The 27636-nt window shown below is 37.2% G+C and overlaps 1 protein-coding gene across 5 annotated transcripts in view; it reads left to right on the forward strand.

Moving 5' to 3' along the window:
• The window catches only part of RALYL (RALY RNA binding protein like), a 369877-nt gene that overhangs the window by 334514 nt on the left and 7727 nt on the right, over positions 1 to 27636 (forward strand). For 3 of the 5 annotated variants that reach the window (XM_031058511.1, XM_031058510.1, XM_005422867.2), the window contains 4 exons: positions 1942 to 2105; positions 2765 to 2845; positions 11234 to 11347; positions 15647 to 15825. In XM_031058511.1, the coding sequence (XP_030914371.1) occupies positions 1942 to 2105; positions 2765 to 2845; positions 11234 to 11347; positions 15647 to 15825 (538 nt within the window). The remainder of the gene's footprint in view (positions 1 to 1941; positions 2106 to 2764; positions 2846 to 11233; positions 11348 to 15646; positions 15826 to 27636) is intronic. The other 2 variants (XM_031058513.1, XM_031058512.1) reach the window with 2 other exon arrangements.

Genomic DNA, 27636 nt, shown 5'->3' on the forward strand with positions numbered 1-27636 from the left:
GGGTCCGAAAAGGATGTCAGGAATGGATAGTTCTTTAAAATAAAATCTATATGAAGACAGATTGGCAAGATCAGAACTGTACATTTAGAAGGGTGACTGAAAGAAAAGGCATAGTTGTATGCACACTAGTGATTATTGGGGCAAAGGATTGCTTTGGGACTGAGCATTTCTCTTCATCATTTCTTGTATTATAAGCACAAGAAAAACAGACATGGTGGTTCAAACCCATAAATAGAAGCATTGTTTTTTAAAAGAAAGCATATTATTGGAATATAGAGAACCTGACAAAACAAAATACCAAGACCAAAAGCTTTGCATGATTTCATAAACAAAAGTAGGAATAGATTGATGACAGTCATTTAGATAAATGTTCTTTTATATATTTTGAGAAAAGGAAGCATAGTTTCACCTTTCGCTATATTATCTAAACACAAACTATTGAAAGCTAAAAAAATATCACCTTTGGACCAATAATCATATTATGAACCTTTTCATGACAGCTTATAGCACCTCAGAAGCATTTTTTCCCAGTAATATCAAAAAGGAGTTTATGACGAACCTGCAGATCATTTAATATGATAAATTATGACTGGCAATAAGTACTAATATTTGTGTTAAAAGTAAAAAAAATGGTTTAGTGTCCATCTTCACACACAATTCTTTAGTTATGCTGACAATGGCTAGAAGCTACCCATTTGTGGGATTATTTGAGGCCATGGATTTCAGTCATTGAGTGTAACAGGATCTCTATATCATATTTTGTAGGCAGCTATGGAAAAGGAGGGAAATGGTTACACTGTCTGTAGGATTACAGTACAAACAGAAGTGTGGTTTGATTTAAGTACTTTGTATGTACTTACCAGAAAATGGGTTAGAAGATTTAAATTTAACTCTGTTCTACTCATCATACTGTTAGATGCTGTGGTGAGTGAATTACTCTTTCTTTTGTGTTTTCAAATGTGTATCTATCTTCCCAGCTGGGTGACAGTACTCACAACTGTGAAAACTAAACATGTGGTTATAAATTTCCATAATTACTAGTTGCAAGTAAATTTGAGAATATTTTATGAGGTTGTTGCTTCAGATTGTGAACTGGAAATCTTTGTTTTTTGAACTTTCTTCTCTTGACCTATCATATCCAGAACCCATAGATTTTATGTTCCAAGAGTATCTGTAGATTTGATTACCTTTTTCACTGCCTTTATTTCCCTCTACATGGGTTAGTTACCTGCTATTAATATCTGTAACATTAGGATTAGGCTATTCTGTTTGGGAACAAAAGTTTGTCATAGAGTATCTTTGGCAAAAAGTCTGAATATCTGCCTGCTACAGTGGTTTTGGTTTGAACAATTTTTTTTTTTTTTTTTTTTTTTTAATTAAGCATGCTTGGATATTTTAGCATTTCCGCACCAATTCAATCTGAAATAAAGAGAACATATGCAAAGACTCTTGTTATTTCAAAAACGGCAAGATATTTCTTTAGGGTGATGGTTGTCTTCAGGAAAGTTTTCTTTTGTTCTTTACTTTTACATCTTTAAGAATAGCAGATAGAAAACTAGAATTTAAGCCATGCATATAATAAAGGAGCTGAAATGTCACAACAAAATATATTGCTGTTGGCTGTGAACAATGAAATGATGTGGACCTGTGGAAAGCAAGCTATGGATTTTCCATATGGCAAATTGCAGAGTCCCATAATACATCCTTCATTTGAATGACACACAAAAAAATCTGAGCTGGTCTGTGCACCAGTGTGTGACTGAAATCTGAATAAGGCACTTAATGTGCATGGGTCCTTGAAATCTAATTTGACTTGATATAAAGTGATTACAGTTTCAAAGGGTAATTTTCTCAGATAACATGCAAATTTAGTTGACAGAGCTCCCATGACATGAAATCATAGAGGGTTTTATGGAGTCCAGCTGACTTAATCTTTTCTAGGTTGTTTGATTACCATGGCCGTGTCCCCCCACCGCCCCGTGCAGTGATTCCACTCAAACGTCCTCGGGTGGCTGTGACAACAACTCGTAGAGGCAAAGGGGTTTTCTCCATGAAGGGAACATCACGGTCCACTTCAAGTGGGGCTTCTTCCTCAGGATCCAAATGTGAGTTGCTCATATCAGTTGAGTATTTTTGAAACAATGATTCTAGCAATTTCTGCAAACAGACACCTTCCACTATATAGAGAGCCCTATTGCAGTAATTTCCTAGCCTAAATCTCTAGCTTGAAAAACTGGTTTGATTACCAAAGCTTCCAGCCTCTCCTGCAAGTCAAGGAGCACATTGACGACATTTTTAAAGGAAATTCTTTCAACATTTGAGACCTGCTCCCTCAGCCTCAGAAAAAGGCTTTTTAAAATCGCCTCTCAACCTGACTGCTCATTCACCATGAGATCTTGTGAACTGCTGGTAACAAAAAAAAAATAAAATCTTGTTACAGACAGACAGAGGCACATTGATTTCTGTGGAGACCTCAGGGTTTTATGTAAGCTGGTAGGGGTGGACTGGGGCGGGGGGGCAGGGGAGTTTGGGTTATGCGTATTCTTTTTTACCAGATTCCTTTGTGTGTAGAAAGAGGCAAAGTGTCTTTGTTTTAAAGGAAGTTCAAAACAGGATTGGCAACTTGGGTTTATTTAATCCTTCTTTAGTGAGTTGGCCCTAGAAGAGCTGATGAACAATAGGCATTCCCTCCTCCAAGCTCACCAAGCTCCCCACTCCCTAGTATGTCCTGGAAACTTCATCTTCCTCTTCGTGCATCTTTCAGCACCCACTCGTCTTCCCCTGCCCCTTTTGTGGAGTGATACTGTCCTTGGAAGCATCACTGGAAGAGGAAGAGAAAGATCAGGTAGGGATCAGATATTAGAAGGAATGAAGGAACTTCAGTAAGTCTTTTGCAGTACCAGAGTGGCCAGCAAAACATCATGCTTTCTTACCATGAAATAGGTGAACCCATCAACAGTACATCTTACTGCCAGAGGAGTTAATTATGGCATCAACAGGACCCAGTCATATACTCTGTTTGAATAACATAGTCGAGTCTTACATGCTAGTATCAAACAAAGAAGATGGACCTTGTGAGCCCATTAGGATCCATCCTTGATCCTATTCCATGACCCAACGATATCAGAGACCTTGAAGGAAAACATGTAATAAACATGTAAATGCATGTGACTGAAAAAATGGACATGTGGTAAACATATCTAAAGATAATGTTGTGAGCTCAGGAACAAGGAGCTCAAGACATTCCTCGGAAAGGATGATCTGACAGAGAGGCCATGTTGTGTGTACAGTTAAATCACTTCCAAATCTCAAGGGAATGAATGGGCTGGATATCCATTACCACTAACAAGAGCTTTGATGCCTAATACACAGGAAGACACCTAAATTTAGGTGTCATATTATAAAGCTGACTCAAACCCTAAGAGAATGTCTGGGAGTAGCAATATTTCCTTTGTTCTCTGGAAGATGAACATGAGTCTAGACATTTTCATACTTACCTTGAAGTAACTCTTTCCTCAGTATTTTAAGTAATAAATTATGTTTTCTTCTATTATTATAAAAGAAAGGATGCAGCTCAAGATCTTCACTTTAGGAAGCTTTGTTAGTCCTTTTCAGTCCTTGAATCTTTGGGGTTTCACAAAGTGAATCAAAGCTTTAGTTAGATCTCAATTGTTCATTGGTTTCTGTTGTCTTATCTACATGAATACTTAGTAGTATCAGTACATTCAAATGACTAATTGTCCTAAAGTATACATTAATAACAATGGGTTTTTTTGCTGCACTTGCCTTGAAAAGAGAGTTTATTTTCAGATAAGTTCTCTATATATTTTTCTCATTATTCAGAACAAGAATAACTATAAAATTCTTCTAGAAAGCTGAGGATCTTAGTGTTTGTATCCCAACAGATGTCAAGAAAAGCTCTCAACCAAAAATCTGAATTTCTATAGTAGTGAATGAGGCAGAGAATATTACATTAATATTCTCCTCATTAATATGTTCCTCAGAACTACTGCAAAATTGGCTTCTGCATTTCAAAAAATGCTTTGTAATAGTGTGTCAGGACTTAAATATTGCATAGCATAGATTATAGGATTCAACCCTAGTCCAAGTATCCACAGGCACTTGCTATAAGATTTTCAAAACACTGCCTCCAAAATATGGCAAATATTGCAGAAACTATAAATTATTTAATGGAAGTGCAATCGGGAGTGTCCAGGTCCAAACAGACAGTGTGATTCCCCAGTGGAGGTATCCTTCAATGTGATCTGAATTTTAAGTGTCAGTCTTAGAGCTCCAAGTGACAAGATCATCCTTGGATCAAGCTCTTTAACTGAAAAGAGAGCTGTAAGATGCATCACTTAAAACATGGGCTTTTTGACCTGTGTTAGGTTTCTATCCTCAATTCATTGCAATGACAATTGGAAAAAAATGCAGACTTTTTATTGTGATAAAATAAATTGCACAAAATATTCTTTCTGCATGCAGCACATCTTTAAAAGGAGTCAGACACCTAGTATACAGGTTTTCATGCCTAATTTTCCCATAAAATTACTTCGCTTTTTGTCAGTTCCAGTCAATCCATCATAAATGTAGAAATATGATTTTGTTGACTTGGACAGGAATGTAATCAGCTTATTGTAAGACCTTTATCAGAGAAGTAGTGGAGCCATTCTCTTAGAACTTCAATTTGGAAAGTAGAGAAGGTATGTTTTGCAACTTCCTTTGCCATTTTCTTGGAAAAGTCAGTTATATTGAATTGTGGGAGAAAGCAATTTGATATTTTGTAGCTCTTTACACTGCTAATCTGAACCCCTTGAACTAATGGACTGTCAATTCTAATGTTAATTTATTGTTAGGTAAATAAGGAGTAACATTCAACAAATTCTTCAATAAGGAGAAACCTAGTTCATAGGAAGGAAGCTATTTTGTGTTTAATGAAATTTTAGACCATAAAACACCTTAATTGCAAGCTTAGAATTAACAATGTCAAAATGGTATTGACTGTGCCTTGAAGATTTCCCCCCGTATAGCAAAACTCTCATGAGATCACTTCCCTTAAGAGACCTTTCAGATGTAAGTAGAAATCTCATAGATATAACTGTTCACACTCAGACCCAGAAAATGAACCCATGCATGTCATATTAAAGGTCAGAACACCAGATTCCGCATTCTGGTAAAATCACCAGATTCAAAAGGCCTCATTTCAGAAAAACAGAAAACCAAAGGCAGAAGTTTATTGTTGTGAAGATATTACAAAAAACATAGTATCAAAAATGCCTTGCTCATTGATGAGCATATCTGCAAAAAAAAAAATATCTGCCAGCAGAGTAAACTCCTGTTTGACCAAAAAGTGGCATTATGTGTTTTAAATCTGCTTCTAAAACATAAAATACATTAGGAAGATTTTATTTCTTTCCTAAATCCATAATTTTTCCAGGAACAGTTATCAATATTTTGTTTTCTTTTTAACTCCAAAGACTAGAAGAACATAAATCAGCATTTGCAAATCACCAGAAACAGCTCACAAAATTAAATATATTGGTGGGTAAATCACACATCTGTTCTTCATGTTAATGGCATGAAGCAGTACATTCAAATTGCTATTTAGAACTGGGAAGAGCTCACTTTTTATTACAATGTAGAAATTGAAGGGCTCAAAGTGTGCACTGTCATTTTACGCATCTGAAATCAGGAGGAAAATATTAATCATATCTTTTATATTCTGTGTGCTTGAAATTAAGGAGTAGGCACTTCAGACATTAAAATATGTATTGAATTATGTCTTTAAATGAATTAATTTTGACTCATAGAGTTTATATTTAGCCTCCTCAGCTGATCCATTTTTCAGTGATATCTACAGTAATAAAATATGATAAAATATTTTTTATTAAACATGAAGGGCTTAGTTAAAAATACATGACATTTCTTCCCAAAGAAATCTAAATCATGCTTTGCGGATGAATCAATTTGCAGTTACAGCAAAAAATATGTTTCACAAAAAGCCATAATTCAACAATAGCACTTTCATTTTTAAAAATGCAATTGACCTTAATTTTATTTCTCTTATAATGCACTGTATGTGACAGTCTCCTTTGGTGTTTGATGCTTCAATTAAAGATTCTAGAAGGGCTAAAAAGGGTCATTGAATCAAATTCTTACTCTTGCAAGTAGCATCATCATCTAATCCTTTAAAATACACCTTAAAAATAGCTAGGGTTTGGGTTTTTTCTGTTTCTTGTAATTTCCAGCTCTGTTTGTTTCTCATTTATTCATATTCTCTTTTTTTTTTTTTTTTTTGTTCCAACACTGTCTTAGCATAAAATTGTTATTTCTTTTTACCTTTTTTGTCTTCAGCAAACAAGAAAAATGCTTCTGTCACACTAAAGGCTTTCCATTTTTATGGTCATCTTCACAGCTGCTCTCCACATGTACCTGCTAGAATTCAGTGGTTCAGCCTGTACTCACGAGGTACAGAGACAATACACTTCTTCATCCTTAGCAATGCATCGTTTGACACACTCTAGCACTGCATTTTCCTTCACATGGTTGCAGGTAGTGGTATTCTGTTATCAACCCAAGGATAATTCTGTCACTGTGTTCTTCTGCTGATGAGCCTTGGTGCTAAGAGTAGGACTTTTGTTGTTAAGTGTAGGGATTTTTTCAGTGAAATCTCATCATTTTTTTCTAACATAACATTCCTTTAAATCACCTGACCTCTTCTTCCATTCCAGTTTACTCTGAATAAGTGGTATCTTTTAATTACATGTCATCAGCAAATTTCACCTATTTACATTTTTCATTGGAGTAGTTGAAGATATTTAGTCATTACTAATTTCATTAATAATTTTTCTCCCTTTCAATATGTGCATTTCTGTTATCTGCTGTCCTTTATTTTATCTTTTGACTGGGGAAAAATTCCTGAAGAGTAAGTCACCTTAATTTCCTACTCCATTGCTCAAAAACAGATGGACAGATATTTTGGATACATGCATGTCATGTGTCACATTTACCAATGGCTTTGTTTCTTGCCTGAGATCAATTTAAAAAATATACATGATGTTTTAAAGGAGAATTTATATAGTCAAAACAGGACACCTAGAGGACAGAATTTATAATCTTTATGTTTTATCTTTGTCATAACACTGCTTTAAAAGCCTAATGTTCTTGCCAAGTGCTATCACAGACACACAGAATGGCTGAGTTTGGAAGGGACCTCTGGAGCTCTTCTGGTGCAAGTGCCCTGCAAAACAAATTTCCTAGGACTGTGTCTGACCACACCCATGGGAAGAAAAAATAAAATTGTCATGTTTAGATGAAATTTCAAATGCTTTAATTTATACCAATGGTCTTTGGTGTGTCAGTGGGATCTACTGAGAAGAGTCTGGCTTTGTCATCTTAATTTCTTATTGTACTGGGGAGCCCAGAGGTGGGCACAATGCTCCAGATGTGGCCTCACAAGTGCTGGGTAGAGTGGTGTGCTGGGTGTTGCTGGGGCAGAGTCAATTTTCTTTTCAGCAGCTACTATGGGACTGTGTTGTGAATTTGTGCTGGAAACAGTGTTGATGACACCAATGAGCAGGATGGAGATGCACAAGGAACTGGGAGGGGACACACCTGGGACAGGCAACCCCAGATGGCCAAAGGGATGTTCCAGGCCATGGTATCAGCTTCAACAAAAAATTAAGGGGAAGGCTGGCCAGGGCTTGTTCAGGGCATCTGTTGGTGTTTTCTTTTGCATTGCTTTTATTTCTTGGACTTTATTTCTCTGTTGTTTTCATCATCATCATCATCATCATTAGTAGTAGTAGTAGTAGTAGTGTTATTATTATCATTATTATTATTATCACCATTATATTGTATTTCAATTAATAAACTGTTCTCATCTCAACCAATGAGTTTTCTCACTTTTACCCTCCTTATTTACTTCCCCCCACCCTTCTGTTGGAGGGAAGTGAGCAACTCTGCAGTGCTCAGTTGCTGGATGCAATTAAACTGTAACAAGGAGAAGATCTGTCTCATGCTTAACTTACTTTGCATCAGGGTCCTTCATAATTTGTCTTTAGTAGTTGCTGCTTACTACAGAAATACCCACTACAGTATAAGTGAGAGTGGAATTTCTCTAGGAGAATAATTTTGAAGACTTGTACAATCCTCTGCAAGGTAAAACAGTAAGCAGCTCAAATAATTACACCATCAAAATATTGGAAAGAGAGTGAAAGTTTGGCACTTGTGCAGACTGGTTGAGATCTTTTTCTTTTTTCTTTCAGTCCTTTTTAGTGTTAACTTGAAGCAAATAACTCTATGATCATGGTATCATAGAATCATTTAGATGGGAAAAGACCTCCAGATTTTCCAGCTCAGCCTTTAACTGCTCACTACCTTGTCAACAAGACCATAGCATTAATATCAGATAGCGCTTTTTTTGAACACCTCCAGGGATGGTGACTCCGTAAGCAGCCATTTCCAATGTTTAACAACCATTTCCATAAAGAAATTACTTCTAACATCCAACCTGAACCTCCCCAGGTGCAGCTTGAGGCTATGTCCTCTTGCCCTATCACTAGTTATCTGGGAGAAGTGGACACCTCCCACCTATCTACAACCTCCTTTCAGTTTGCTGTACAGAGTGATAGAGGTCTTCCTTGAGCCTTTTCTCCAGGCCAAACAACCCCAACTCCCTCAAGCACTTCTCATATGAATTATCTCCTAGACTTTTCACCAGCCTCATTGCCTTCATAGCCCTCCTCTGGAGACTCTCCAGCACCTCAGTCTTTCTTCAACTGAGATGCTTAGACCTGGACACAGCACTCAAGGTGTCTCACCAGTGCTGAGTACAGGGGGACAATACTGCCCTGGTCATGCTGGCCACACTGTTGCTGACACAGGCTAGGATGCCACTGGCCATCTTGGCCACCTAGGCACACTCTGGCTCATGTCCAGTCATCTGTTGCCCAGTACCCCCTTGTCCTTTACCACTGGGGTTTGTTCCTTGAATCCTCATTGTTGTCTTGTTCCTTCTGGTGCCATCTTCTTCCCAGCCTAGTTCTTCCAGAGAAACCACATGGAAGACCCTGTGCAGCAGACCTGAGCTCAACAGCAGTGCCAGGCATGAGCATATTTCCTTGTCAAACTCAGAAGTGCAAATGTTTTCTGCTTTGCTTAGTAGACTGGAAACAAGTACCATTAGGTCCTTGCAGTGTCACTTCTGGGTCTGACCTTTCAGGCCTGGCCAGCCTGCAGTTTGCAGATTAAGGGAGCATCCCTGACACAACAGTTTGGCTGCACGGAATGTGTTGCCAACAGGCTTCATAGTGGGTTGCTGCCAGCACTTAGCATTCCCCATTGGAGCAGTTCAGACCATTTCACTCTGGATTCTGAGCTGCCTTGCTACTCCAAGATGGACCAGCCACTGTCCCTGGGAAATCAGTAACCGTCTAATTGTACAGTTGTCAGACTCTTAACAAATTGTTTCAGATCAGTGGGATTGGAGAATGACCCGTTATTTCTCTAAGAACATTTTAAAGCCTCATTCTATAAATACACAAAATAATTTCATCAAATACCATATAGCATATAAGAGTCTAGCACAGGTTAGTTTTACGCTTTTTTCTTTAAGTCCTTCTGTTCATTCCATTTGAGATGAGAGGTTTCAGCCTATACTGTGAGATAATGTAATTTCTCAATATGAGCACAATTCAACAAGTGCATTACTGCATATAGCAACTTACTGCCTTTAGCTGGCACATTATACTATAATGCACATTATAGTATAACCCACATTATAGTATCTATGCCCAAACTCGAAGATAAAAATCTTTGGTTTCAGCCTCAGTGAATATGCTTCAGGTTTGAAATAAGGCTAATTTGAAGCAAACGCCTATTCATCAACTATCACTGAAGTAGGCAGTACCTTTTCTTCACATTTCATCATAAGATTGATTGCCCAATACAAATTACCTGAACCACCATGATAACAGACATGGCCAATGTCATCAATGAACAGGACTGATGCAGCAAGATGCAGCCAGAAGACCCTTTTGACAGAAAGGGAACATGTTCTTCTTCATAGCAGAATATCCCTTTTCCCAGGCTCGATAAGAACCCGCCTTGTTGTGTATATCCGTGCTCTCGATACACGCACCAAAGTCAATGCACATCCTCCTGCAGCAGAACTGGAGGAGTAACACAGCTCAGTGCTCAGTCCCTCATGGGGATGGTCCATTTCTTCCCATAAGAGTTGTAAGAGTGAAAGCTCTGTTTCCTACTCTGCTCCTTTATAAATGGCTTTATTCTCCCATGCTAGCATAGAGTCGCCATTTTCTCCTCTTGATCTTTTCCACATTATATCCTCACACAAACAGGGCAGGTGTATTTATTTGGGCCACCTTCTGAGCCTAAAACACATGTTCTGATAATGCCAAAATAATGAGATAATTTATGAGGGCTGCACCGCTCTTTCCTTTGAAGCCAAAACATCTCCAAAGCAGTTACTCCTTCTTGGGTTAGACAATGGGAGCACATTAATAAACAAAAATGAAGAGTAATGCAATGCAATAAAGATTTGGAAACTTCAGCTAATAATTCATAGGTGATGCCTTCATGTCCTTGGACGTGATCATAAAATGAAATATTTTCATGTATTATCCATAGCTGGAAAAAGTACAAAAAATTGCCATCTGAAACTGAACTGAAAGCTTTTGAAGCAACAAAACGTGACACCTCTTGCAATGAGTTTTTGACTGGAACATAACCTTGCATTCCTGGCTGCCCTAGACTTATATTACCATTCACTCTTGCTGAGAAATACATACTGTAGGGGATCTATTTATTATTGTCAATACTATTACAAAAGAGTCCAAAAAAAACCACTGCAAGACTGTGACATGTCTATCATATTTGAATTATTCTTTCACTATAGGCTGTTTTTAAGTAAAAATTACTTGGATTTATGAAGATGTTTTTGAGATGTTTTTCCTGAAATTACTGTTACTGAGCAACACACCTTTCATGGATTTTTGCCAATAAGGCTTAGAATCCTGTGGTTTCTAGGATTCTGCATTTTTAACTAACAATGCTAATTTTAAAAGGTAAATCTCTGAAAATATTGACAAAAATGAGAGAGTGGAATTTCTACTAAACAGAAAAGAAAAAAAGAACATGTTTTGCTTGGGAGGGGGGGAATGTTACCAAAAATATAGTTTATTTCATGTTTTGCATTTTGCTCTTTCCACAGTGAAATCAGATGAGTTGCAAACAATCAAGAAAGAATTAACTCAAATCAAAACAAAAATTGACTCCTTGTTAGGGAGACTGGAAAAGATTGAAAAGCAGCAAAAAGCTGAAGCAGGTAGGTAAAAGCCATTTTTAGTGAAATTAACTAAATTAGAACCTTGTTACTAGTCAAGCAAGTCAGACCAAAGAGAATGGAAGTTTTCTGAAATGTTGGTAATTAATGGAGGCCTGAAGCAAGGTAAATCAACTCTCAGGTAAAACTACTGGCAGAACAGATTAATATTCCTCACAGAACATGCATCATCATTTAATTTTTAATGGTGTAGTAGGAAAAAAATATTCTTTCCAGTTGCTCTGGAAACAAAACCACTAAAATACTGACTGAACAGACTTAAGCTAGACATTTTTGACCATGGGAATGCTTGTGCTAGGCACATTAAGTATTAATAGATGGTGTATATCAAGAATTATTGCCTGGGCAATAAGCAGTAGGTAATAGTCACAAGCTGAAGCAAGAAAAAAAGCCTGTTTGATATAAGGAAAAGAGATGCACCTAAGCAGTATAGTGAGTTGACCAGAGAGACCATACTAGTTCCATCTTGGAAACATTCAAAACTCATTGGGCTCATGGACCTATGGAACTGTGCTAAAACTTGAGTTTGTCCCTGATTTAAAGAGGGATTGGACTTGGAGAGCCCAGAGATACTTTCCAACCTCAGTTAATGAGTGAAGTTTGGGCCTCTTCGTAAAACTGGTTACAGCTCCAGTTTAGCTTTTCTCTGGCTTAAAAAGTTTTGGTTTTAGTCAAACCTTGGGAATTAAAAAATCCAATACTAAATGAAGTCAGTGCATAATTCATTTTGTTAGATGAATGATCTCACCGGGCAGCACTTTAAAGTCATTCTGAGGGATAAGGTTGCATTTTCGCCACAGCATATGTAAAAAACAAACCCAGTTCTTTTGCCTGTCTATGGTATTTTCTTTGCTATTTCCTTATAGATCACATATATATTTTTACAGGGGCTTTATATTAGTGAGTTGATTTTGTGAGAGTCAGCATGGACACCTTGTCTCATGAAAAACTCAATTTTTTTTTCACCCCTCCATTCTGTGATAAAACCTTTTTCTGAATTTTGTGTGAAATGTGTGAAAGAAATTCTGCCTCAGAACCCACAACTGCCTGACTGTCTGGACAGTAGTCAGTTACATGAAGCCAAAAGCCCATCAGAACACATAAAGAGAATTCCATCAAGACTGTCTAAAACATTACTCGGAATTAGCGGTTGAGGGTTATAAACCTGACACAGTCAAAATAGGAATTTAGATAGGGATGTCTCCTGTTCCCAAGTAACTTTAAAAAAAATTGTTTGAAAAATAACCTACCTTTTCTTTACAATCATTTTCTTAGTTGACAGATAAGGACCAGTCCCCCAGATGTTACTGTTTATCTCACAAAGTTGAGGGCTTTCTTCAAGTCTAAGGTAAACCATTAGTAGAGAGTGTGATTATCTCTTTCAGATCTGTGCAAATATGTATTCATTAGGTTCTATTTTGTACTTTATGCAAGTTGGATAAAAGTTGCTATAATTGGTGAAGACATAATTGCAAGGCACTTCATGGAATCACTTGTGCATTGAAATATTCCTGATTGTGCTACCGTGGGGAGTTTTTATAAAAAATCCATTACTATGCAAAACAATCTGCAGATCATTGTACTTCGATATTCAATTTTCACTTTTGCTAAAGGACTATAGTGGTCTCATTTAAATTGAAATCAGGTCAAAAAGAAAAATGTTGATTCGTATTGAATCACAGTCTTATGGTTTCTGAAGACTTGCAATGAATATCCTGAGATATTAAAAGATATTTTCAAAATATTGATGTTTTAAGACATCAGGTGCAGAACCCATCCCTCATATTCTTTGCCTCTCATTGGAGGGTGTGAAGAGAAAAACACCTCAAAGATACCAGTAAGAATGGAACCCCATTTAAGTTTCCTGAGCTGATGAAAAGGGTTATGCAGTCTAGATTATTAGTCTGCAGATCCAAAAAGATTTGTGTAAGCTACATGAGTAGCTGAACTATTTCATTTAGAGTGTCAGATGGGAGATGATGAGATGATTTTGTTCCTTCTCTATGGTTTGGCAATGTTATTTCTTATTTTCCTCTGCCAGAAGGTGTGGCCTCCCTAAGACTGGGATCAGAGAGAGGATCTGTTTCTCATTTGCACAAAGCAAAAAATCAAGCCATCATCTTGCTCTTTTGGTTTTCTAAGTTTGACTCGCTCTCCTGAAGAATATTTAATTTTTAATCCTAAAAGTTGTTACATCTGGAGGAATGTGACGTTACAGGCTGGACAAGCTCAGTGCATATATTGGTTACTGCTCTACAGCTGCATGAAAACTCTCCTTGCAGTAAAAACTGATGTTCTGGCTTTTTCTATTATCAACCCCTAACCTTTCCAATAGGTGTAGTATAGAAAATATGATTTCCTGTACATAGGAAAACTGTAGAAATAGCTCCTTAGTTCGCAAAAATCAAAATCAAGGATCTGGGAATAAGCTGTTCTGACATGCAAAAAAAAAATTAGGGACTATTCTTCCTGTGATATTAGAGGTTAGGCTTTAATTAGGCTCAAAGTTAGGTACTTGCATTTAGCTTCTCAGAAGAGCCCAGAAGAGATGAGTACTGAGACAATATTTTAGCCTTCTCTGAAGAACCCAGTCTACGTTCTCATTAAGACAATAAAGTGACCTAATTTTTTAGCCGGTGCGTCTTAGATGGTTTCCCATTTAAATGTATTTTCTCCCAATTCAATAACCTTGGTTTTAAAAGGCTTAACCAAAACTGATTCAGTTGTTATTGCCAGAACTGAGCGATCTCAGAAGTGGCTTAAGACAGGAAGTGGTAGGGCCAGATATAGAAGGCACAGGTGATTCAATCCATACTTCCTTATGCATAAAGGAAGTAAAACAATCACTTTTAACTAGCATGGCATTGTATGAAGCACCTTACTAATAGAAGATAAAGCTCCATGGGGTGAATCTTCTGCTAATACATATGACTATAGTACTGTCAGAGCAGCTGTCTAGGATGCCTTTGTATTCTTTAAATCTAAGAACCTTTCTGAAGACATTAGGTGACTGAGGGGGGAAAGCTTAATTTTTCTGTTTCTTCAGTAAGAGAAGTTGAAAATGAGGGACTAAAGACAAATGAAGCCTAAAGAGATGAATGTAAATGGCAAAATAAATGTGCAAAGTCAAAAGGTAAAACAAATGTCTTGCTTTAAGACTATGGAACAGAAAAATGCCATCAGATTTGAATAGTATGTGTAGCTGGTAATAACTTATGATAAAAAAATAATAGAGCTTCAAAAATATAGAGCTTCAAGGCAACACTTAATTCATTGGTTGTCCAACAACATAGGTAATGAACTACTAGTGTTACAGAGCAGTGAGTCTTACAAAGCAAGAAATATTTTGTTCTAGAAATTCTGTCATTGATCACCCTCAGACTGAAAAGACATTACTTTTCTAGCTGCATGCAACCAGTTCTCTGGCCTGATTCACTCTGAGTACATAAAGTGTTTCATATAAGTTCCTGACATGCATAGAAATAAGACTCTGATCCCTCCAAACATTCTTCTAGCCAATCTCTGTCATTCTTCCATCAATCTTTCTCTGGATTTCTGCTGTTTGGATGAAGTACTTCAGCATATCCAGGAGTTTACCAATACCTAGTCACAACAACACAGCTACCCTCATGAATTCAACCAGAATAGATTCTTCAGGCCTCCATGGAAATGGCCTTTCTTTTTACCACTTTGCAGAAAATATAGGAAGCCAATATTTGGTTGATTGGAAGGGGACATTCTCCAGTTATTTCAGCCCATTATACCAGTGATGAGTAACAGATACTTTACTCCATAAAAATATGCTTATCTGTCTAAAAGTATTTGTTGATTACCTGTATGACTGTTAAGATATACTCACAGAAAATTAATACAAATTCTTACTCATTTATTGGCAATTAACAGCCTTCTGCTTCTCAGAGCATAGATAGTCATGTACTTCTCATTGGCTGCTCATGAATAAACATCTGGTGACTGTGGCAATTGAATTCCAAGGCAAAGTCAAGTACAGAAAATCAAAAAGCTGGATCTCCTGGCAAATCAAGCCTTCATCCATTGCATGGCATAGATGGGGGAGATGATCATATTGATATTGTGATTTATTTATGCACTAATTTTTGAAAGAAAAGTTTTCAATCATATTTGCCTGGTAGACATTATCGCAGAGAATTTTACAATCTAGCACATCTGGAGATGGAAGCTCAGGTTTCTTCTGTAGAGCACTTTCCTTTGCCACCAATAGGAAAGGTTACTGAATCTCCATAGAGTATGTTTTCCTTACAGAAGCCCAAAAGAAACAAATGGAAGATAATGCTGATTTGATTCAAGAGGAATGCATATCAGAGAATGCAGATAACTCTACGGAAGAGCCAATTGAAGGAGGGCCAGATGCAGATGGGGATGGAGAAGATATGACTGATGGGATAGAGGAGGATTTTGATGAGGATGGCAGCAATGAGCTGGTAAGGAATAATCATGACCTGTCTGTCTATATGGTTCCTACAAGTAACCACAGAGAACCAACAGTCTGCATTAGAATAAGCTCAGAGCAGCACTGTGATTTTCTGTAATTAGTGCCCAGACCTGTACTCCTCATACACTATAATATCAATTAAGCAGAGGAACCTCTGAGGAGAAATAAAAAAAATATATTTTACTACATTTGGTAATTTTAGAAAGGAAATAAAATGCAGTTTAAATTGGCTTAAATTTATTATTTTACACATGTAAAAGTGTAGAGTGCTACTTTTTCTTTTTTTCTTTTTTTTAACTACTGCTTTTCAAAATTAAATAAGATTCTAAAATGGTGAACTTTTTCATTATTGAACACGTGCTTTCCATAATCTTGAGTCTCCATGTGGATACTCTGCAGGCTGTATTGGCAGATACAGGTTTTTCTGATGAAAGGCTTTTTCCTTTAGGTTTTCCGCTGCACCCTTCATGAAATAAAAGCATTTCATTTAGCACCATTATAATGCTAAACTCCTAAGTTCTTCTAGAGCGACATTAAGAAATATTTGGAAAGTGACACTTATACCTTTCTATGCATTCCTAATAAGAATGGAACAGTCACAGTGGTTTAGCCTCCATAATACTCCCCCTTCCATCCTCATTTTCTTATTCTGCTTTGAGCTGAAAGAACTTTTGTGCAACTTTTGTTGCTCATTGTCATTGCTCGCATTTAAAAAATATTTAACCATGTGTGTACAGTAAAAATCTTTTAGTGAAGCAGCAGAAGTCAGTTAGCAAGCAGAATCAATAGCAAGTCTGGAGTAATGGGGCATATGTATAAACAGTGGTTTGTGCTGCTTACTGCAAAAGCAATTTAAACCTACTTGTAATTTTTTCATGTTTGTGTCCCGTTAGCCAGGCCAAGATTTGAATTTCTATATCCTGAGTAGCATTATTCCCGGAAGAAGCTACTAAAGCCTGAATTGCCTCATTTTTTCAAATGCAATGGAGAACAGACGACACTATCCCTTTTTCTTAAAGAGACAGGTTCTCCTCTTCTGATATAAGGGATGTCTGTAAGAAACTACCACTCTGAACTTGTAGGGAGTTGAAATTTTGTAATTAAGAAATACTTGTAAATATAATCTCCCACCATGGCAAATACCTGACCAACTGAAGTGATTTTAGCAGTAGGGGTTTATTACTAAAATAAACCAGACCAGAGTTTAACAAGAATGGTGGGTTTTGTGCTAATTAGGCACCATACTCCCCATTACAGACAACTAAGTGGAGATGTTAACATACAGTGCATTAGGCTCTGATTGCTTAGTGCTGTCATTTCACACTGTGGATTTGACATACTTAGCATATATCCACACTATATGACACAAAAAGTAGAAGAATTTTTTCATCTATCAAAGGCCTCTGCGGGAAAGGTTCTATAAAGCAAGCAGCACAGAAAGAATTCATTAGCAGTGAAAGTCTGGAACTGGCACAGGCACATTTGCACACCACTGCTTCCAAGTTAAACGGCCTTCCCAAGATTCCTGTTATGGAATCAGTTGAAGTGCAGTGCAGTGCAGACACAGCTCCAAAGACAGCTCAGAGGCCTGACACACGCATCTAAGGCAGGGTGGGGGGCCAACTCCAGTTTCTCTGCCTGTCATCACTAAGTGCACGAGTGCTGGGAGGAGGTAGCTCACTGCATGTGGAGAGTGGTGTCCTCTGCATTGCATCCTGGCACGAGTGGCATCCCCCCCATCCCAATATGATGGTATCAAGGAAAGGCCGAGGAAGAGGACTACTGTGCATTCTCTCAGTCAGGTGCAGCCTGGTGCAATGCCAGGTCAGTGGAGCCAGTCAGCCTCATGCCTTCCACCTTCCCAAAGGCTGAGACCCTCTAGATGAGGTCTGGCAGTACTGTAGACTTTAAAGCTTACAACTAAGATTGTCACTGATGTAAAATCCCTGTCCCTTTCTTCTTCCCTTGCCATTTCCATCAAGTTTGGAAGAGGCTACTTCACCTTAGTTTTCCTGCCTGCTGCGATGTGATAACACTTTCCTCCTTTTGCAAAGCCTAGGGAGATTAGTGAATGCAAAGTTGCAATGGATAGGATAAAGGATTGCTCAGCAAAGGATTGCTTTAAAGAAATCTCAGGGCATGGGTGTTTTCCACGGAAAGGCAATTATAAATTGCCTTTCTGTGGAAAACACCCACGCCCTGAGATTTTTATGAATTATGTATATTTCCTCTACAGTTTTTACCCAAAGAGTCAGCAGTATCAGCCTGTAGTTATGATATGAAAATGGTAGTTTTTGATGCATATTGTAATTTAGACTGTTTTATACTGACATATATTTATGTAGATATACTGGCCAATTCCTATAAGATTTAGCTCCTATTCCAATCATTGATATCTCTGTAAAGGGAAAGACAGTAACAATACTACCAAATATACAGTGAATACCCCCGTAGAAACACTTGGCAATTCAGTCTGCTTCTACCTATCCTGTGTCCTCTTATCTGAAATTGCCCTCTGTCTTTTGAAAAGTAAAGTAGATATATAAGCTTGTTGTAAAGCAAGTTCTAAGAGATGTTGTTATTCTCTTTTAGGAAAGAAAGCTGACTAAGAGCAAATATCTAATTTTGGAATGGAGACAGTTACAAATCTTTTGAGAAAAAAAGAAAGGTTAAGAATTAAACACATTAAATGTGACAACAGTAAGAAAAAACTTTCCACATAAGAAAAATGTTACTATTTTGTGTAAAATAGTAACATTGGACTTGTAATTTAAAAAAAAATTCCTCCAAAAGGCTTTTTTTAAATGAACTCTATAATGTTTTCCAAATATAGAGCTAAAGGAATTTAAGACAATGATTAAGAAAATATTTTCTCTCACCATTAAGACCAGAGGAAATAGAAAAATATTTAAATGGGCAAATCTAATGCCCTGAAGTAATTTCAGCAAGAAAATTTAATTGTGAGTCACTAGTATGAAAAAATATTAATAGAGGGAAACAGGGAAATTACTTAAACTTAGATATTAACCTTTAATGAGTTCTTCAGATTTATCTGTAAATCTTCTGCCCGGTCATTTTCCAAAACCTGTTGCTGGTTTGCAGAACAGAAATCTGTTCTCCTAATGCTGTCAATAGAGGAAGGTATTCAAAAAGGTCACATCCACTGCCAGAGTCTAGGTGCTGCCACAATGGAGCCTCTGAATCCATATATGTGTCTCCATCTTTGCTGAAGAGGACTCAAAAATACATTTCTTTCTTTATTTCTAACTCTAACTTGCAAAGGAAGTGACTACGCAGGATGTATGCTGTGGGTTTAGGCGGTAGGATCAGTTCTCTAAATTCACACCGTCTATTTGAAGGAACAGGTTACTGCACATTAACTGAGTGATGGCAGCTGTCCTCATGCCTGCTTTCAGCCTAGATCAACTGTAAAGAAAGACGCAGTCTGAGTTAAGTCAGGCATGGATTTAAGAACCCTTCGGTTGTCCTCCTGGCTGCACACACAAAACAACACCACACTCAACAGCTGCACACCTTCTTCCTCCACCATATAGAAGAGGATGTTGTTCAATCTTGCATTGTAATTTTCAATGACTAAAGACATGCCCACAAACAGTCATTATGGCTCAGCTAAAGTGTGAAAAATTTTAATGCAGCAGTAACTTGATTGCCCATCTGAACTCCAATTCAAGACAGGATCCATTTAAGGCACCCGCTGCAGTTATCAAATACCACCTCTTGAGAAATCCTCTTTTGTACTGTTTCCCCAAAAGTGTCTCTCAGTAAATGTCTCCAGCATTTCAGAGACTCCGGCTTGAAGGATCTCCTTAGAAAAATTCCCAAAGAATTTTGCTGCATTTCTATACTGAAGAGTTCTTTAAAAGGTGATCTCAGAAACATGATCCATCTATGTATGAATATGTTAAAGAGTTGGCATTGACTTGCTCAGTGAAGTGCACCATAAGCATTCATCCACATGCTCTCACACAGCCTCTCACTCCTGCCTGTACAAGGGCATGCATACTTTGTAGTTTTATATATATATATATAAAATAGTCACTGGTTTATTATGTAGCTCCCAAGCTTACTTTACAATTCATGTCACTTAACTGACCATCAGAGGTAGTGAAAGGGATTGAAAATTTCAGATCTATTTCCTTTGCTCCTTTTAGATTAAAAAACAATTAGTTGGTTATCCTGGGTTTTACTGGACCCATAATTCAGACTTTCATTCCATTCCTAGGAATGGAAGGAACAGTTTCTAGTAGCAGTGAACTTAAAATTCCTGTGTTCCTTCCTAGTGCATTCCTTTTAATTTAAACTGTCCCTCAACAATGTTGTGATGAAGACAACATACCCATCCCATTTTATGGAAAATGGGCTCTCATGAAGAAAGGTCTTTATGCTTACTTAATTAAGTTCACACAAAAATCACAAACAGGTCACAAATTACTCAAACACAAATCTCCAGTGATATCAAGCAGGTCTTGTGTGTCTGCCATGGCTTTAAATTGTAAGTAGTGGGAAGGAAAACAAATAACCTTTTCTGTGGCTGTACAGGGGGCAACAGAAAAGCGACCTCTGCAACCCAGTTCAACATGTTACAATATTTGAGCAGCAGCTTGTCCTCAGTCCCTCAATAACAAGTCCCTTCTTAATAGAACTAGCATTAATATTGTGCGGCCTGGCTGAAAGATTGAAGGAAGAACATTTCTGAATTAGCACGCTTGGTGGTTCCCTAATTCTGCTGATTTAGCACACGGACAACCCAGTGCAGACCCAGAATATTTCATATATCTTCTCTGAACTTATTTCAAAGGGTGTTGATTGATCATTGAGGAAGCACTGATCGAGTCATTGCAGCCCCCTTATAAATAAAACAGGTGGCTACAAGTTACTCCACTGAAAGCCTGAAGTATTATAGATTTGGAAAAAAAAACCCACAAAACACTATTAGCCAGTGGTTAATAAAATACCAACAAAATAATTAACTGTAATGAATCATACACAAGCACTCATATATGTATTACATTGCCTGACAATAATGGTTCCTATCAAACTGTCAGCCTTTCATAGTAAATAACTATAATAGTAATAGCATGGTAGTGGTCCAGTAGTTGAGCATTCAGTACAGCAAACTGTTTTCTGGTAGAGTATGTGATGCAAATACAGTAGATTTATGGTGTCATAACTCAGATCAGACACTGGTTAGTGCTTGGTTTGAATTTGAAGGATATATTCACAATCACAGCATTGTTTTTATGCTGGTGTAGCTGTGCTAAAAGTAATGAAGCCAGACAAGCATTATTAGATGGGAGTTCCACAATAATGAGTCAACTTTAATGAGATGTCTTAAGAGGCATTTTTATTAAATTATTTCAGAACCAAAGATACAGAGATTATAAAAGGACCGGTTCTGGTTACAATGCAGATTTACAGCAGTTATTTCAACAACAATTATAGTTCCCTTTCTATTAAGTATATTTCAGTTGTATTTACCTCTCAAGGGTATTTGATTTCTTACTCTTGTCCTTTTCTCCACCTCCACACTGCATGTTTTCAGTCTATCAAATTTGTTTCTAACATCTGATAAAGAATAATGTTTCAAATATTAATACCAGAAACTGCCACAGACATAAAACTCAGGATATTCCTCTTGCTGCACTGATTTTCATTATGCAAAAGTAAAATCATTATGATATAATAATAGCTATATTTCTTGTAGAAATTGATGCCATTATCATTTAAATCAATGAAACCAACTAGTGCTGTGGCTAAAGCTCATCAAAAACATTTCCCTCTTGTCACAAATGAGTGATTTAGATTGCTTACAGGTACACTATCAAAGGTATTAGCAAAAGTGGTTTTAATATGATGTTGTAAAAGAGTAACTAGCCAAGGTTCAGTGGCAAGGTTCACTGTAGCTCTGTATAGCACAGTCATTTGAACAATGATTCAAAACCACCAAAGCACAAATCATAGTTAGCATACTAAAAGGTTTTGTATAACACCAGTCACTTCCCAAACATCTGCCATTGGTAAATGGTCTGTCTGCTTCAAGAAGTAACCTTGAGAGGCATCCCACCTCAAGGGGAAACCACCACCCAGCAGCCAGGCTGCTTAGCTGGGACAGCTCAAAGAAGGCCCATTTAGGCTGTCAGATTTGTGGAATATAGTGGCTGTATTGTAGTCAAAATCATGCAATGGGAAAGGATTGTATGAGACTCCCTGCACCCACAACTTTCTTTGTTACTTGATAAGCGAGACTTTGAAAAGCTACCTGCTGTTCATGTGTTAATTGCATGATGGGTGTTCCAACATCACCCAGTCAATGCTCCCCGGGCCATTCCCTGCCTTTGTGGGTCTTCAGAGAACAGATTGCATCTAGAGGAGCTCTTGGCTGTCTGGGCTATGGCTCAGGCCTTTACCTCCTTCAGAGTCTGAACCAAATTACCACTAGTTTGGTAAAAGAGTTGATCGTATGCATCACATACCTCCTATAAGCAGCTAAAGTGAAATTAATAGCAAATCTGTGTGAAACTTTGAAACTTTCTTTGCTTTAATTATTTTGTATTGAATTCAACAATGAAAATACTCAGCAGAAAGTAAAATAAAAATCCACAGAAAAAGAACTAAAATTTGTCTGATTAATTATATCTAGTTTAAACCCAGTTTCAAGTAGCAAGATTAATCAAATATGTGACTGTGTGATAGTATTGATAGTACTTAATTTATCATTGTAATTAAACCAGATTTTTCATTGTCCATTTAGATGCCTGTTTTTTCAGTCCATAGCATCAGGACAGACAAGACTGACTCTTCTATTATCAGCCAAATTAAGCTGATTAGGCTTGTTGAAAAGATCAGTAGCTATTCTAACAACTTGCAGCTTTCTGAATGCGCTTGTACAGGACTACTTAGAAAATAAAGGACAAACCTTATAATTAATGGCAATGGCTGAAGCAGTGTTGTGCCAGAAATCTTATTCAGCTTACTTTAAAAATCACTAAGATCATGCAAAATTTTGTCTTTTCTATTGAGCTTACCATTCATTGGAATCTTGCATTCAGCGTTGGGGAAACATGATGTTCTTCATCCCTAAGACAAAAGGAATAGGTAAAATATTGTGTTCACTTGATAAATATCAGAGATGTTTGTACTTGAGCAACTTAAGAAAGTCATTAGGGGCACCATACCCGACAGATACTAATTCCTTGTACCTTCCAAAGCTGCAGTAAATCTAATAACCTGTGACTAAAAAAATGGAGAAAGTAATAAAAGCATGCAATGAAATCAAAAATTGTAAGAAACTTCCTGACATGCCCTTTTGTTATATTTAATATATGCAGTCACACAGTAGAGGTGTTTGCTGTTCACCCAGCATTTTATGAGTCATTGAAAGGACCTTGCCATTGCCCCTCCTCCCCATTTTTCCTGGAAGTCAATTTATCAGAGGAAGATTTCCTAAGTGGTGTTCAGTGTTTTAACTGGTTTATGACTGACTACATAATGTTTCTCATTATTATTTAAATCCTATCCAGTACATATCACATGGGAACCTGCAGAAAATGCAGGCAATGTTATAATGCATTTTGTGTCTCTTTCTACTAGATTTTCCTGTCTGTAATTGCATTTTGGTAAAACAAATAAGCAAATAATTTTATTGAATTCAGATCTATTCCTCTGAATCTGCTCTATATAATTTAGTTCTCAGTTAAAATATCCTCAAAACTTAAAATCATGAAACTTTTAAAACATTGTAATGCAAATAATATACTTAATTTACAGCCATTAGAATGTTAATGTTGATGTTAATGTTGATGAAAAAGAGCTTAAAAAATAATGGTTTTTCTCTTATATTTATCTCATTTTTAAGGAAAATATGTGGGATCAGGAATTCTGGGTCCTGTTCTCAGCTTTGACACTGACCCCATGTGGTAGGCACTGTGTCTCAGAAGATTGAATGTGCAGGTAGAATCACCACCTCTTTCTGAGGTCAGACCAACAGGTGCCTTTCTTTGACATAAAAGAAGGGAGCATTCCCAACTATTTAAACTTATAAAAATTAATTGCTTTCCAGTAAAGAAAAGTATCTCTGGAACAGGCAATATATTCTTCAATGAATCTGTTTTACTTTTTTCATTGCACCGTGCCATCTGTCTTGACCTGCCTGAAGTCTCAGTCATCATTTAATAAGATAGTCATGGTGCTTGATAATTTTGAGACAGCAAAAATTTAATTTTAATGGTTCAGATTCCATCAAAAACACCTATTTTGCCTCCAGCTTAAAAACAAAACAAAACTACACACCAATCAGTGAATTTAATCAGAGGTAAACAATGCTGTCAGATCAGGCCAAAAATTCTCTTAGACATGTAAACAAAATACTTGCCTAAATGAGATGAACTCTTCTCTGATATAATGTAGTTGATCTTAATATTCAGTATTAGTAGCCTCATTATTTTTATTTAGTCTAAGTAGATCCAAATTAGCTCCACAGATTTTGCTGGCCCAAAATTTATGAGCATAGAGTCACCCTCTGAGTGAAGTGCAGAAACAAGGACAGCCAAACACCTACCTCTTAGAAGCAAACCTAGATTCCTTAACAGGTGAGGATGATGATGACTTCTAAAAAATATCACAGGGTTTTTGCTTTACATTATGGCTGAAAAAGAAACATCAGAAATTAATTAAAGTAACTCAACACTTTAAATAAGAAGACTGATTTTAGTTTCCACCCATGAATATTTTTGCCAGTGTAATTTTAACTAATTCTGGTGGAGCAGCCCTTCTTTTATTTACCTGTACTTGGGCTGATTCCAGTAAAATCTGGGTGACTTGCAGAAGGTGCTGCACTGGGTTTTGCTCACCCATCACTTACAACCAACCATCCCCATCTGTGCTCAGGGGAAATAAGTATCAGAACCTAGTATAGAAACCAAAGCAGTAGTATGAGGTCTGTTGGGAAAGTGGTGGGTGAGAAGGGGAACACTGATGTTTTCTAGGCATTCACTGGGACAGAAATCCTCTGGAAAAACTCGAGACAGCCATTGGGTCTGTGCTATGGATTTGAGTCTATCAGCTTATCATCAAATTCTAAGATTTAACTGAAATTGAGAAATTGCCACGCATCATACATTTTTCCTGGTATGTCAGTCTTTGAAAATAAATAGCTTTAGTTCCCCTAAAAGCCACTCTTTTCACAGGCTTTATTGGTAACCTTGAGCATCAAAAATGCTTAATGGAAAACCCTCAAAGGAAACATTTTTCTGTTGAAATCCCTCACTCAAGTAAAGAGGTGCAGACATTGAAAAGCCAAAATATTGTGATTTTTTCCATACTAAAAGGAAAAATTGTATTTTTTTTCATTATAAATTGCAGAGCCACTACAGCTAGTCACTCAATTATTCCAAAAGGTCTCGATTTTTTTAGGAAATATAAATGTGTACTAAGAAGATTTTCTGCATGATTAATATCAAAACATGAAAGGCAGATTGAATTTATCCATACATAGGCATTTACACACCTCAGAAAAGGGAAGTTATTTAGAAGGTGATAGAACTGTAATTGCCATTTCAACAAAAAAAAGGCAATCAGTGAGAATAAGACAAGCTCAGCCTGCCAAAATGAAGATTTGTAAGTTAATCAAATACTGACTTATCCAGCTTGTCACACTGCTATGTGTGTCTGAAGTTTCCAAATTGTTGTTGCTATTGATTTCTAAAATCACACTACAGTTCTGTAATTTTTCAAAAGAAGCAAAGTGTTTTCCAGACAAAATAAATAAAGAATGAAAAGGCTAAATTCTTCTCTACTTCCTCTTTGCAGGGTTATAATAATCCTTTCTCAGCTATTATGAGATTCTGCACCATTTGCAGACCACAATTTGACCCCAAGTCCAAATTTCGCTTTCTGTTTTTTTTTTTTTTAATTAATGTCTCTTGAAATCCTCATAAAACCAAAATTTTATGCACTACTGTGCACTGTGCATTCAAATAGGCATTAGGCAGGAAAATAAAAAAAAACTGTTTTAAATAGGACCATCTTTTACTGCCATTTTCATCTGCATCACACTGCCACAGCAAGACTTTCACAGATGACAATTTTAAGCATATAGCTCTACATCCTGTATATTCAATTGACTTTCTTAATTCATTATTCTGTCACCATTTAAATATTCATTTTGCATTGTTTGTCTCATTCCACTCCTGCTTCCTATGGTTTACTCTGGGCTTTCCCAGTATCTCTGTCTCATGTTATATGCTTCCAACATCTTCTTCCAGCACTTTCTCCTTCCCATTTCTTTTCTATTTTTTTATGCCACTCCACCTGATTGTTCAGTTGAGTAAAACTTCTCCAAGTTTTACTGAAGAAAAAGAAAAAAAAAGCCTCCAAGTGCCTGAAAAATCTCCAATTGATTAGCCAGAACACTCCTCATCTCAACACACTGAGATTTATTCCTGTCATTGCCTACAATTATTTTGCCTGGAATGGATGCTCTTTGGTTTTTGATACTTATCTATACTCTAATTTGGAAATAGAGAGAAAGTTTATTAGGTGCTTTCTGCGTAATTACTTTAAGGCAATTCTTCTTGTAAGCTCCTACTCTAATTTATTTTAAAAACATTCTTCTTAAAATGTAGACATATTAAATGGCATCAGGGTACAAGTTTTCATAGTTCCTTTATGCATTAAACAGTGTGTTCAAAATTGCGCCCTTGACATTAGTAGGACAGGAACTTTTGCCATGACTATTAGTACTAATTGGACCACCTAATCTCACACTAGAGAATTCTTACTCCTCACATTAAGCAGAGATTAATTCAGTAGGAGTTTTAGTCTACAGCTTTTTTACACCACCCTGTAACTTAAAAGCATCTCCTCTGTAGCATTCAGGATGATAAAGGACAGTACTTATCATGAATTATGATAGGACTCAGTTGGACTTGCTTCTCATGGAGCAGGCACCATCCCAGGAAACAGAAAACACCCAGGGATCTCCAATGAGAGCCACACCCCTGGGGATTTGCTATGAATATCCACTCATATGCAGGGATAAACAAAGGTGTAACTTTTTTTCTCTACTTTATTTGGTACTAGATCCCAATAAAGTGTTGAGTGTCCCTCAAGGCACATAGGTATGGGCTTAGGGAACTCTGTGGACAGCATAAGGGAGTGATGCATTACTGTATTTGGATTGGCTTTGTCAGCCAAGAGAGAACAGGAATGGGAGTTTGGTGGGAGCAGTTTCACCATGGTGTAGCAATGTGGTAAAGATTCTGGTAAAATTCTGGTAAAGACTTCAGGGCAGTGAGTTCTGCTAAAGCACCACCTCCCCACCATCCAACCTCTTCCACATCTGCTTGGAGATCCTGGCCCACCCCACACTCTGCAGAAGACCCCGTGCCTCCAGCTTCAGATCCACTGTCACCAAAAACTGTGCTACTAGTCCCTAAGTCTTTTCCTACTATTATAAAGGACCTTGCAGAGGAAGATTTAGCTGCAAAAGCAGTCTAGCAGGAGAAAGACACACAGCCTAAATAAAGTGGAAAGATCCACTTCTTTCTTTCATGGCCCCATTCAAACCCTCAAATGACCATGGCAACTCTATTCCCAAAGTCATTCCTTCAGTCTCACACCTCACCATCATCTCAACTGCAGTGTGTCCTCACTAGCACTCTCCAAACATTGGATCCTGTCTCCATCACTACAACCAAAAGCATTTATCATAGTTCTGCCTGGACTCTGAGAAAGAAAAGATATGATGGTCTAGGGGAGAAATTAGTATCTGATAGGGCTA

Source organism: Geospiza fortis, unplaced genomic scaffold (genome assembly GCF_000277835.1).
Source record: "Geospiza fortis unplaced genomic scaffold, GeoFor_1.0 scaffold7, whole genome shotgun sequence".
Lineage (NCBI taxonomy): Eukaryota > Metazoa > Chordata > Aves > Passeriformes > Thraupidae > Geospiza > Geospiza fortis.